Source organism: Oncorhynchus keta, chromosome 18 (assembly GCF_023373465.1).
Source record: "Oncorhynchus keta strain PuntledgeMale-10-30-2019 chromosome 18, Oket_V2, whole genome shotgun sequence".
Classification (NCBI taxonomy): domain Eukaryota; kingdom Metazoa; phylum Chordata; class Actinopteri; order Salmoniformes; family Salmonidae; genus Oncorhynchus; species Oncorhynchus keta.
Genome location: NC_068438.1, coordinates 1,918,529 through 1,931,732, shown reverse-complemented (window position 1 = coordinate 1,931,732; position 13,204 = coordinate 1,918,529). Strand labels below are relative to the sequence as shown.

At 40.1% G+C, this 13,204-nt stretch overlaps 1 protein-coding gene across 3 annotated transcripts in view; it reads left to right on the top strand.

Moving 5' to 3' along the window:
- The window catches only part of LOC118397034 (protein furry homolog), a 231,669-nt gene that overhangs the window by 16,448 nt on the left and 202,017 nt on the right, over window positions 1–13,204 (top strand). For 2 of the 3 annotated variants that reach the window (XM_052467092.1, XM_052467096.1), the window contains exon 1: window positions 2,239–2,644. The exons of the other annotated variant lie outside the window; for it this stretch is intronic. In XM_052467092.1, coding sequence (XP_052323052.1) covers window positions 2,464–2,644 — 181 coding nt within the window. In that variant the 5' untranslated portion in view covers window positions 2,239–2,463. Of the gene's footprint in view, window positions 1–2,238; window positions 2,645–13,204 lie in introns of those variants that run through there. 3 annotated transcript variants of the gene reach the window in all.

Genomic DNA, 13,204 nt, shown 5'->3' with positions numbered 1-13,204 from the left:
TCTCATATAACTATTAAATAGGGCATTATTGGCAAATGTGAACAAACTTATTACGAGCTATGCTCCGCATCCCAAATGGCATCCTCTTCCCTATACATTATAGTGCACTAGTTTTGACCTGGGCCCATAGGGCGTACTGCGCTTTATTAGTTGTTGTTTTTCTAATCATAGAGCCTGGATCTTAGAGGACTTTTTTTAAAAGTAGGTAACCTGTCAGCTACAGGAGTGGCATTAGGCAACGGTGGTGGAGAATGTATAGTAGGCCTTATGTCTGACTTATTTTACAGGTTTGTCCTAAACACACGTTTTTCTTAATTAAGGTTACCTGTTTTTCTGACAGCTGTATGGAAGTCAAGGTGGAGAAGGGGAAGTGTGATGAGGGGGTGGTGTTTCGTTCTGCTCGGATCTATGTTTTATTTCGGTTCACTACGATTATACTGTCTGGTAGAAAACCATTGAGCTAATAGTTTTTCAGCCTGTGTATATCGGCTACTTCCTGGGTTAGAGCTGTTGGAATTATATTGACATAGTTTATGTTTGTATAATTACAGTATATCTAACGTGTTATTTTGAAGAAAAGAGCATAATGAGCCTGTTCAGATATACTCAGTTCAGGTGCTTTTATGAATTGTCTCTCTGTATCCTGTTTGATTTAGTTAATTTCTGTTTGTTTAGTTTCGAGAGTAACATCCACATGTATTTAGGAAACTAATCAGGAGCTACTCCCCTTTTCATTCAATAAACTAATTGTAAATCAGTTTAGCTGCCCAGGAACAGGGGAGAATGGTCCAGTTGTTCGCTGGCTAAATGTGGTCACTCTTTCAAACAGAAAACGCCTTCAAGTGCATACACAGTATGTTTGTATTACTGATGTAGCCCAACCAGCTTAGGAAAAACGTGTACATGTACAGTAGGTGTGTCCAGTTTACGTGTCTATTGAAAAAGATTGATTGAATACAGCCTGCCCAGAGAGAACCATGTTTTAATTCATGTCAATTCTGCAATATATTTGTTTTACTGGTTGTATTTAATATTTAATGTTTTAACCATAAAAATGTTTACAGTTTTGAAAGTAAAAGTGCAGTAACTGCATTGTATGGTGTTATTTTTTATGCAGTACTAGCCGAATCACTGCAAAATAACTGCAGTGTATTGCATTTGAACTGCAGTTATACTGCACCTTAACAGCAGTTATACTGCAATTGCAATCTTTTTTGTGTGAGGGAAATTGACTTAAAACTCGAGAGACATTGTTGTAAATGCTGGGCTGACATGTGACCCTGACGCAAAACTGAACTGGATGTGGCATCTGATTATTGTTTGAACCTGGGTCTTGTGCACTCCACAAGACTGTGTTAGCCCACTGAGCTAAAGCCTAGGTGTTTGCATAAACCTCCGTTGCACAGGATCAGGGTGACGGAGGAAGCAGCGAGAGGAGGAGGTGACTTTCAGGTTGATATGGATTGCATTGTCCTGACAACCATGGCGTTATTCATAAAGCGTCTCAGAGTCGGAATGCAGATCGAGGATCAGTTTTTTCTCGGAAATCAGAATGAATAAGATCACATGGACAGGGGAAACCTGATCCTATATCAGCACTCCTACAATGAGATGCTTTATGAATACGGGTCCAGAAATCAACATGAGGAATAGTCAGCTCGAACGCATTAAACACCACTTCTGTCATTCTCTCTGGTTCGGAACGCTGCTCACAGCTAGTTAAAACGTTTTTGAAATGGGGAGGTACCTGAAATAATTCAAAAAGAAATGTTAACTTTCAGAGTGGCTGATCAATTTGAGGACCAGTGTTTGTGCGTGTGTGTTGTCTTGGGAGAAAGTGCAGACTGCCTCATGCCTGGACTGTGTTAAACGTATGGAGAATGTTTGTTTGGTAACACCTACTGCACATAAAAGGTTCTGTTGAAGTTGGCAGAGCCCCGCTTGCTTGGCCCTGTTACCTCTCCTTTCACTCCCAAGCTTTGGCTCTGCCCCTCTCTCTCTCTCTCGCTCTCTCTCTCGCTCTCTCTCGCTCTCTCGCTCGCTCTCTCGCTCGCTCTCTCGCTCGCTCTCTCTCTCGCTCTCTCGCTCTCTCGCGCTCTTTCTCTCTCTCTCTCTCTCTGTCTCTCTCTGTTATCTCGGCTGAAAAGAGGAGGGGCCAACCATGAAGTAATCAGACACCTGCCCAATTCATGCATGTTACTGTAACTCGCTAAACTGCTCTGACAAGTGCAGGGGTTAACACACACTAGCAGGACTGGAGGCTGGCTGGATGCTCCACTACATCTCTTTACAGCAACACACAGTCATTCTCCCCAGACGGAGCGCTAGATAACAAATGGTGGGCTGGGAAGGAGGAAAAGGAAGGAAGAGAAATTAAACAAAAAGCAGAAATACACTGCCCTCAATGTTGCTAGGACAGAGGTCTTGAACTCTGCGCGGTGGGCTCCTTGCCATTCAACCAGCATGTCTCTAAAGGAGTGGGACGATTGGGAGAGTGCTGAAACGGACTGCTCGAAGGGACAGGATGAGGTGGTCATGATTCGCATGGCCAGTCTACATGTGGACCTGTTTCCTGCCAAGGGCTTCCAAGGGAAGTTTAAAAAGATGCATCCCAAGAAAAGGCCCACTATTCTGAACTTGGAAAGTAGGTGCTGTTTTGGATGTTTAACATGCTGGGAAACATCTTGGTGCTGAAGGCTAGGGGTTTATCTACCAATGTAGTTGTCGGAGGATAAGTCTTGGAACCTGGTTTTAGTGTGGGACCTGTGTAGACTTGATGCCAGAAAACGAATAACAGACTAATTGCAGCTACTCATATCACCACTCTATGAAATACCTCACTCTCCACTTATATTTGTCACGGTTACCTTGAATCTTAGGACTGTTTACTAAAAGATTCATAGAGAAACTTGTGTGCTCTGTAGGCTACGTCATATTAGTAATTTCAAGTTTTAATGTCACATGCACAAATACAGTGAAATGCCTTTATTGCAAGCTGTAAACCCAACAATGCAGTAATCATTATTAATGTAGTACTACAAATAACAACAGGTAAAACAAAAACAAGAAATAAAAATGTAAATAAGAAATAAGAAGAACACGAGAGAGTTAAGTGTTATTCAGAGTCAGTACCAATACCATATTTACAATGTGCAGGGATAGTGGAGTGATGGAGGTAGATGTGTATAGGGGTAAGGTGACTCGGCATCAGAATATAAGATAAACAGAGCAGCGTATATGAAGATTATATGTGAGTATTTGTGGGTGAGCAAATGTGGAGGTCAACTCCCTCTTGTAGGCATCAATTGGGTTTACCTTGGTCTACAATCATGAGTTTCTAAATTGTTAATTACATTGTTTCTTATTCAGGAGTGGCGTTTAAAAAAAAAATATATATATATATATATATATATATATATATATGTAGAAAACCCCTAAATCATGAAATCACAAACAATAACACTTTCGCATGTTATCTGTGTGTGTGAGCAAATGAAGTGTGTGTGCATGTGTGTGCGTGTGTGCGTGTGTGTGTGTGTGTGCGTGCGTGTGTGTGTGCGTGTGTGTTAGAGTGTCAGTGAGTGCGCACAGAGACGGAGCAAAAATTAAATTCAAGTGTCAAATCAGATAGTCCATGTAGCCATTTTGTTAGCAGTCTTATGGCTTGGGGATAGAAGGTGTTCAGGAGCCTGTTGGTGTCAAACTTGATTTTTTATTTAAAATATATATATTTTCAAATACTTTTGTATATTTAGTGTAGAAATGCTTGGACTTTTTTAATTTCGGTGAATCTCTTATACAATGGGTTATGTACAGCAACCCCTGGTGTAAAATAGTAAATAATGGTTACTTCTTTGAATGTATTGAGCAGCCTTGAGGTGTAAAACAAGGCTGTCTGTTGTCTCCGTATCTATTTGTTGTGGCCATCGATTTGCTAGCTATTAAAATCAGATCCAACAAGAACATCAAGGGGTTCCAGGGGTTAAAAACAGGAGTGTCAATGTATGCTGATGACTCAAGTTTCTTCTTAAGTCCCCAATCTGGACCACTGCATGGTCTCAATGAAGATATATAACTTTTCTAGCCTCTGGACTAAAGCCCAATTATGGTAAATTTCCCATAGTATGTATTGGATCGTTAAAAGACCCCATACCTTGTAGTTTACCAACAAAATGGGGGTGATGGTGAAGTAGACATACCTGGGATTCATATCTTTCAAGATATAAATGAATTTACCACAACACATTTCAATAGAAAGTTTGCAAAAACAAACGAGATTCTGCAATGGAGAGGTAAACACTTGTTTGTTTATGGAAAAATCTAATTGATTAACTCGTTGGTCCTATCACAGTTTATGGCATTGCCTACTCCAGATGACTCGCTTTTTAAATAATATGAGCTAAAAATATTCCCCTTTATGGAACACTAAGCCAGATAAAATGAAATGTGCTTATTTACACAATGAATATGAGTTTGGGGGGCTGAAATTATTAAAGCATTAAACCTTTCAGTAAGTTGTACTTAAACTGGTTCTCCAGTAGATCACTAAGAAAGGCTTATCCTTTGTTCAAAAATTGCCATTTTGCCTTTAAACAGATTCCAACTTTTAATTTCCGGTTAATTACAGATCGAAGTATCGCCCTTTCCCAAACAATCCATACAAAACTGGTTACAATTTACATTTTATCCTCCAGAAAAACTGAACAAATATTACAATAAATATTATGGCTAAACTCAAATATACTGATTGATAAAAAATGTAAAATTGTATGATATTATGAATAGGAATGGTGTAGTTATGTCACATACTGTACTGTATGCAGCTATCAAACAATATATGTGAATGTTTGTTCAATCTAAAGTTACAACCAACCGCATTACCACAAAAATGGAAGAGGCAAGTAGAAGAGGGGGAAGTTAGGGAACTTGTTTGTCTGCCATATATTAAAGGGGGAAAAAAAGCTAAACATATTTGGCAAAAATAGAAAAATGTGTTTCATTTGAGGATAAACACTTTGACAGCTGCACCATACAGGTTGCAAAGTAGCTAGGAAGAGATTTTCTATGTACCGATTCCATGGCACAAAAAAAAACATTTTTTAAATAAATCGATTATACAAAATTCATGCCACCAATAGAATGTTATAAAGTATGTGGGACATACAACAATCTCAGCTCGGCAGATTTTGCTGTGAAGAGAGAATCATTAGGTAATTTACTCTGGTAATACCCCTATGTTGCTTGTTTCTGGTCACAGCTTCAGGAATGGCAAAAAAAATGCACAACCTTCATTTAAAATGAAACCTAAAAAATAGCAGTATTGGGCATGTTGGAAAGCCATAGTCAATCAATCAACAATATAATGATACTCGTAGGAAAGGTTTTCATCTTTAGCTCCCAATCTGTTTGACTATGCAATTAGAAAGGTTCCAAATTCATGTAAAACACAGCACAGTTGGAAAATATATGGCACATGGAAACCAAACGAGGGTGGTCTACGGTGATAGGTCCGATGGCTGAGAGTCGCTGAGGGGTGGGACTAAAGAGCTCATGATTGGTAATGGTATTATTGAAAACACTACATATGAAAACGTTACCGGGGTCAACTAGATTGAAGCATCCATTCTATCGATCTATTACACTATTTAGTTGAGCGAGAGTTTATTTCGCCTTCTAGGTCAACAAATAATGACAAAAGAGAAGCTGCATGTATCTAATTAGACAAGTTGACGAACAAATAGCCTACCAAAATGTCTGAAATTATAAGCAGAAACATATCTAAATCAGGCAACAACAAAAAAAATCTAAATAATCGTTCTTCCGTATTTGGCTGTAGCCTATAGCGCGTTTTCACAATTTACAGGGTAGGGTTGGGTGGGGCATGAGATTATTAGCAATTGCGGGTGGGTGCGGGTGAACAAACAGCTGACCCACTGTTTTTATTTGTATTTATTTATTTCACCTTTATTTAACCAGGTAGGCCAGTTGAGAACAAGTTCTCATTTACAACTGCGACCTGGCCAAGATAAAGCAAAGCAGTGCGACAAAACAACACAGAGTTACACATGGGATAAACAAACGTACAGTCAATAACACAATAGAAACATCTATGTGCAGTGTGTGCAAATGTAGAAAAGTAGGGAGGAAAGGCAATAAATAGGCCATAGAGGCAAAATAATTACAATTTTAGCAATAACACTGGAGTGATTTGAACAGTGAGAGACAGAATAGCAACAACAAAAAACAGAAAAACGCATGTCAAAAATTTTATAAATTGATTTGCATTTTAATGAGGGAAATAAAAATTTGACCCCTCTGCAAAACATGACTTAGTACTTGGTGGCAAAACCCTTGTTGACAATCACGGAGGTCAGATGTTTCTTGTAGTTGACCACCAGGTTTGCACACATCTCAGGAGGGATTTTGTCCCACTCCTCTTTACAGATCTTCTCCAAGTCATCAAAGTTTCGAGGCTGACGTTTGGCAACTCGAACCTCTCACTGTTTAAATACACCTACCATTCAAATTATAGACTGATCATTTCTTTGTCAGTGGGCAAACGTACAAAAATTAGCAGGGGTTACCAGGTGCCTATTTCAAATCATCAGTTTTTTGGTGTGCCAGGACCATTCACAGTTGAGCTTACTCAGTTTAGCTCAGTGCGGAGGGGCTATTATTTATTATTTTTTTATCAAGGGAGGCCAAATTCTACCTGGTTTCCCTTGCATTCAATGCTACGGGTGGCAAATGTCATACTCTTTCTGATCAGACAGGATCAGATAGATGTGCTACCCATACAGTGACAGAAGTGCGGTATTTTGTTCGCTTTGATGATTTCTCCGGGGAGATGCATTCCGCCTCTTGTGAATTGAAGGAAAATTATGAACCAGAGAGAGACGAAAGATACATTATCTTTGTAGAAATCAGCAGATTTCTTTGTCATTTTTTGGGGGGAGGCCTGGCTTCTCTTGCCATCCATAAATACACGCCACTGACCACACTGTCAGGTCACTGACCTCCTCCCTAGAGGGTGTCTCATCATCGTAAGTGATCAGGCCAACCACCCGTAGTGTTGTGACATCGTGTGTGTGTGTGTGTGTGTGTGTGTGTGTGTGTGTGTGTGTGTGTGTGTGTGTGTGTGTGTGTGTGTGTGGAAGGTGGTGTACAGTACACAGCTGCAGGCGAGACAGATGCAGTTTTCTAGTAAAACTTGTGATAAGCCTCGACAGCTGGGACATCTCTGAACTCACATTTCTCTGCTTTTCTAGCAGCGGAGCTTTCTTGCAGTGTGGCTGTAACTGTAGCTGTGGCGCTGTAGCTTTCTGTCATTGGTCTGTAACCTTCTTGTAGTGTGGCTTAGGGTTGAATAGCGAGAACCAGTTTATCGAGATTTAGAGAGAGTTCCCACCCAAACCCACTCTCTTTCGAAGGATAAGTTACTGCGAGAAACCAGTAAATTATAATACATTATTTATATGAACAGACGTGAAATGGGACTGTTAAATTATGTGCAGTGTCTAAATCTGACTTCTCTAGGGCCTTCTCTCTGCTATCTGCATGATCAATCATCAACACTCAGGGTGGGGACAGACAGCGCATCTTAGTATGGAGCGCACTTCACAATGCATGTATCACCTCATCATGGTCACTTTTTTTCTTGTGACAGGTAGGCCTAAATTTGCTGCAGCAATATAAGGACATTATGCGCACAAATTTCCATCTGGCTTTTGGTGGTAATTTGCTAAGATTATTTTAATTTTAATTGCAGTTGCAGAGATTCAAAACAGTCTACCACTCGAACATCGTTGCTTTAAATCAATGTGCAGATTATTTTGTGCCCAATTGAAATGAATGGTAAATAATGTATTGTGTTATTTTGGAGTCAATTTTATTGTAAATATGAATTGAATATTTCTCTAAACACTTCAACATTAATGTGGATGCTACCATAATTATGGAAAGTCCTGAATGAATCGTGAATAATGATGAGTGGGAAAGTTACAGATGCACAAATATCAAGACATGCTAATACAGTTGAAATTGGATGTTTAGATACACCTTAGCCAAATACATTTAAACTCAGTTTTCACAATTCCTGACATTTAATCCTAGTAAAAAGTCCCTGTCTTACCTTAGGTCAGTTAGGATCACCACTTTATTTTAAGAATGTGAAATGTCAGAATAATAGTAGAGAGAATTTTTTATTTCAGGTTTTATTTCTTTCATCACATTCCCAGTGGGTCAGAAGTTTACATACACTCCATTAGTATTTGGTAGCATTGCCTTTAAATTGTTTAACTTGGGTCAAACGTTTCGGGTAGCCTTCCACAAGCTTCCCACAATAAGTTGGGTGAATTTTGGCCCATTCCTCCTGACAGAGCTGACGTTACTGAGTCAGGTTTGTAGGCCTCCTTGCTCGAACACGCTTCAGTTCTGCACACAAATTTTCTAGGGCCTCCCCCTTTTTCCTCCAAACATAACGATGGTCATTAGGGCCAAACAGTTCTATTTTTGTTTCATCAGACCAGAGGCCATTTCTCCAAAAAGTATTATCTTTGTCCCCATGTGCAGTTGCAAACCGTAGTCTGGCTTTTTTTTATGGCGGTTTTGGAGCAGTGGCTTCTTCCTTGCTGAGCAGCCTTTCAGGTTATGTCGATATAGGACTCGTTTTAATGTGGATATAAATACTTTTGTACCTGTTTCCTCAAGCATCTTCACAAGGTCCTTTGCTGTTGTTCCTGGATTGATTTGCACTTTTCGCACCAAAGTTCGTTCATCTCTAGGAGACAGAACGCGTCTCCTCCCTGAGCGGTATGATGGCTACGTGGTCCCATGGTGTTTATGCTTGCGTACTATTGTCTGTACAGATGAACGTGGTACCTTCAGGCGTTTGGAAATTGCTCCCAAGGATGAGCCAGACTTGTGGAGGTTTACATCTTGTTTATCTGAGGTCTTGGCTGATTTATTTTGATTTCCCCATGATGTCAAGCAAAGAGGCACTGAGTTTGAAGGTAGACCTTGAATTACATCCACAGGTACACCTCCAATTGACTCAAAATATGTCATTTAGTCTATCAGAAGCTTCTAAAGCCATGATATAATTTTCTGCAATTTTCCAAGCTGTTTAATTAAAGGCACAGTCAACTTAGTCTATGCAAATTTCTGACCCACTGGAATTGTGATACAGTGGATTATAAGTGAAATAATCTGTCTGTCAACCATTTTTGGAAATTTGACTTGTGTCATGCACAAAGTAGATGTCCTAACCGACTTGCCAAAACTATAGTTTGTTAACAAGACATTTGTGGAGTGGTTGAAAAACAAGTTTTAATGACCTAAGTGTATGTAAACTTCCGACTTCAACTGTATCTCACCATTACAATTACAGGGGAGGTTAGCATTTTTGTGGGTATGATATTTACTGTTTGCCTCTGTAACTTTCTCACTAATCATTATTCACAAATCATGCAGGATTATCCATAATCATGGTAGCATCCACATTAATGTAGAAGTGTTTAGAAACATTCTATTCTTATTTACTATAAAAGTGACTCCAAAATTAAACAATACATTATTTACCATTCATTTAAAATTGGGCACCAATAATCTGAAACACAACCACAACAAACAGTAAATGCATCCAACAAGTTTTTAGAGTCAGAAGCTTGATCTAATCATTGTGTGCTTGGACCTTTGACTACTTTAGTACACATATAAGGAAATTTGTCCCAATACTTTTGGTCCCCTAAAATATTGTGACTATGTACAAAAAGTGCTGTGATTTCGAAAAACGGTACACCTGATATGGATGAAAATACCCTCAAATTAAATCTGACAGTCCGCATGCACTTTAACTTCATCGTCATTGTGTCATTTCAAATCCAAAGTGCTGGACTACAGAGACAAAACAACAACAAATGTGTCACTGTCCCAATACATTTAGAGTTCTTTGTATTTCCAAATTAAAATCAAATTCGCTAGCCTATAATTGTAACTTCATACGCCGCATGTCCTGCACCAGCATCAAATGTTCTCTCCCAGTTTCATGGTTTGAATGACGTGCGTAATTCTAGTCCACATAATACAATACAGTACAGTAATACAGTTCACACTCAAAAATATTGGCGCTTGTTTAGTTTATTTAACCCAGAGAGCAAAGCTACATCTATGGGCTTTGATTTTCTGTGCTGTGTTTTTTCTGTCCAGCGTAATGTGCGGTACACTGTCATTTTAAACCTCTCCCTGTTCCAATCTGTAATACCTACATGTTTCAAGCAGACTACCATAGTCCCTGTGCCCAACGAACGCCAAGGTAGCCCGTCTAAATTACTATCTTCCTGTAGCACTCACAACTGTAGCCATGAAATGCTTTGAAAGGCTGGTCATGACTGACATCAACACCATCATCCCAGACACCCTGAACCCACACTGATCTCCATATCGCCCCAACAAATCCACAGATGACGCAATCTCTAAGGGGCGGCAGGTAGCCTATTGGTTAAAGCGTTGGGCCATTAACTGAAAGGTTGCTTGGATCGAATCCCCGAGCTGACAAGGTAAAAATCTGTCGTTCTGCCCCTGAGCAAGGCAGTTAACCCACTGTTCCCCAGGCGAAGAAGACATGGATGTCGATTAAGGCAGCCCCCCCCCCCTTCCCGCACATTTCAGTTGTATAACCCTTTCCCTATTTCCCTTTCTAATCTGTATGAAAGCCACACCTATGTGAGAATTCTGTTCACTGATTCAGCATAAAACTCCATAGTGCCCTCCAAGCTCATCACTAAACTAAGGACCCTGGGATTAAACACCTCCCTCTGCAACTGGAGCCTGGACTTCCTGACCGGACTGCCCCCAGGTAGTGAGGGTAGGTAGCAACACATCCGCCACAATGACCCTCAACACGGGGGCCCCCAGGGGTGCTTGCTTAGTCCTCTTCTCTACTCCATTTTCACCCATGACTGCGTCACCGCGCACGACTCCAACACCATCATTAAGTTCGCAAACAACACGACTTTGGTAGGCCTGATCACCGATGACAATGAGACAGGTGGTCAGGATAACAACCTCTCCCTCAACATCAGCGAGACAAAGGAGCTGATTGTGGAAATGGATGGCAGATCAAGCCCCCATTCACATTGACAGGCTGTAGTGGAGCGAGTCGAGAGCGTCAAGAACCTCGGTGTTTACATCACTAAGGACCTGTCATGGTCCGAACACACCAACAAAGTTGTAAAGAGGGCACGACAACGCCTCAGGAGGCTGAAAATATTAATCACGCGCCATCAGATCCTCAAAAAGCATCACCGCTTGGTATGGCAACTGCTTGGGATCCAACCACAAGGTGCTACAGAGGGTAGTGCGTATAGCCCAGTATATCACTGGGGTCGAGCTCTCTGCCATCTAGCACCTAAAAAGGCCCTAAAAAGATTGTCAAAGACTCCAGCCACCCAAGTCATAGTGTTCTCTCTGTTACGGCAAGCGGTACCGGAGCACCAAGTCTATGACCAAAAGGCTTCTGAACAGCCTCTACCCCCAAGCCATATCACTGCTGAACAGTTAATCAAACGGCTACCAGGATTATTTGAGTTGTTTTTACACTGCTGCTACTCACTGTTTATTATCTATGTATATTCACCCTACCTATATGTACAAATTACCTCAACTAACCTGTACGCTCGCACATTGACTCGGTAACAGTACCCCCTGTATATAGCCTCGTTATTACTACTTTGTGTTACTTTTTATTACATTTTTTTACTTTAGTTTACTTAGTAAATATTTTCTTAACTATATTTCTTGAACTGCATTGTTGGTTAAGGGCTTGTAAAGTAAGCATTTCACTGTAAGGTTTGATTCAATGTTCTGTTTGATTCGCCGCATGTGACTAATAAAATAACATTTGATTACATTTTTTAATTTGATTTAACCCTTATTTTACAATGTAAGTTGACAGAGAACACGTTCTCATTTACAGCAATGACCTGGGGAATAGTTACAGGGGAGAGGAGGGGAGGGATGAATGAGCAAATTGTGACACCACACACATACTACACACACACACACACACCACACACACACACACACACACACACACACACACACACACACACACACACACACACACACACACACACACACACACACACACAGAGAGAGTATCTGCTGCCTAGGGATCCAGAATGAAATACGGAAACAGTCTCAATGCTGAGCATGACCTCAGTGTTGTACTGTCAAAAACTGATCCCAGAATAGACCTGCTTGTTGAAAACGTCAACCAGCCACACACTTCTCATTAGGACTGTGTGTGTGTTTTCTGGTCTACATCTGTGTTATGTGATCAAACAGTGTATTCCAATTTAGAATACAAATGATTTATTATATTTTAACAGCAACAGTTCCAACCAAAATGTTTTTTTTTCAACAATACTTTCTATAGTAAGATGTACAGCAGGCCTGATCATTTTTCTTCTGTACTGTTACTTGAACTATCAAAGTATTCATACCCTTTAATATGAGACTCAAAATTGAGCTCAGGTGCATCCTGTTTCCATTGATCGTCCTTCAGATGCTTCCACAACTAGATTGGAGTCCACCTGTGGTAAATTTGACTGATTGGACATGATTTGGAAAGGCACACACCGGTCTATATAAGGTCCCAGTGCATCTCAGAGCCAAAACCAAGTCCTGAGGTTGAAGAAATTGTCCGTAGAGCTCCGACACAGGAATGTGTCGCAGCACAGATCTGGGGAAAGGGTACCAAAAAAAATGTGTGAAACATTGAAGGTCCCTAAGAACACATTGGCCTCCATCATTCTTAAATGGAAGAAGTTTTTTTGTTCCGGAGTTCTAAATTGAGCAGCTGCTGAAAAATGAGCTCCTGTATATATTGAGATTTAAATGTTTTTTTAGAGTGAAGTACATCGAAAAAATCAAGAGAAAACTGCAAGACCCAATAGAAGACAAAACAAGGAACAAACCAAAAAAGACAGGCTTTTGAAAAATTAACTATTTTTCATAAAATTGTACAGTTATCTTAGGTAGCTGAATTGCTAGCAGAATTGTTCACTTGTTGCTAAGCAGTTGCTAGGGACTCTCCTGGAAGAAGCTAGCTAGCTTACAAAGAATAACAACAAAAAATATCTAGTTAACAGAAGAAAGGAAGACAAAATAAGGACAAAAGAAGGACAGAAGAAAAAGGAAAAGA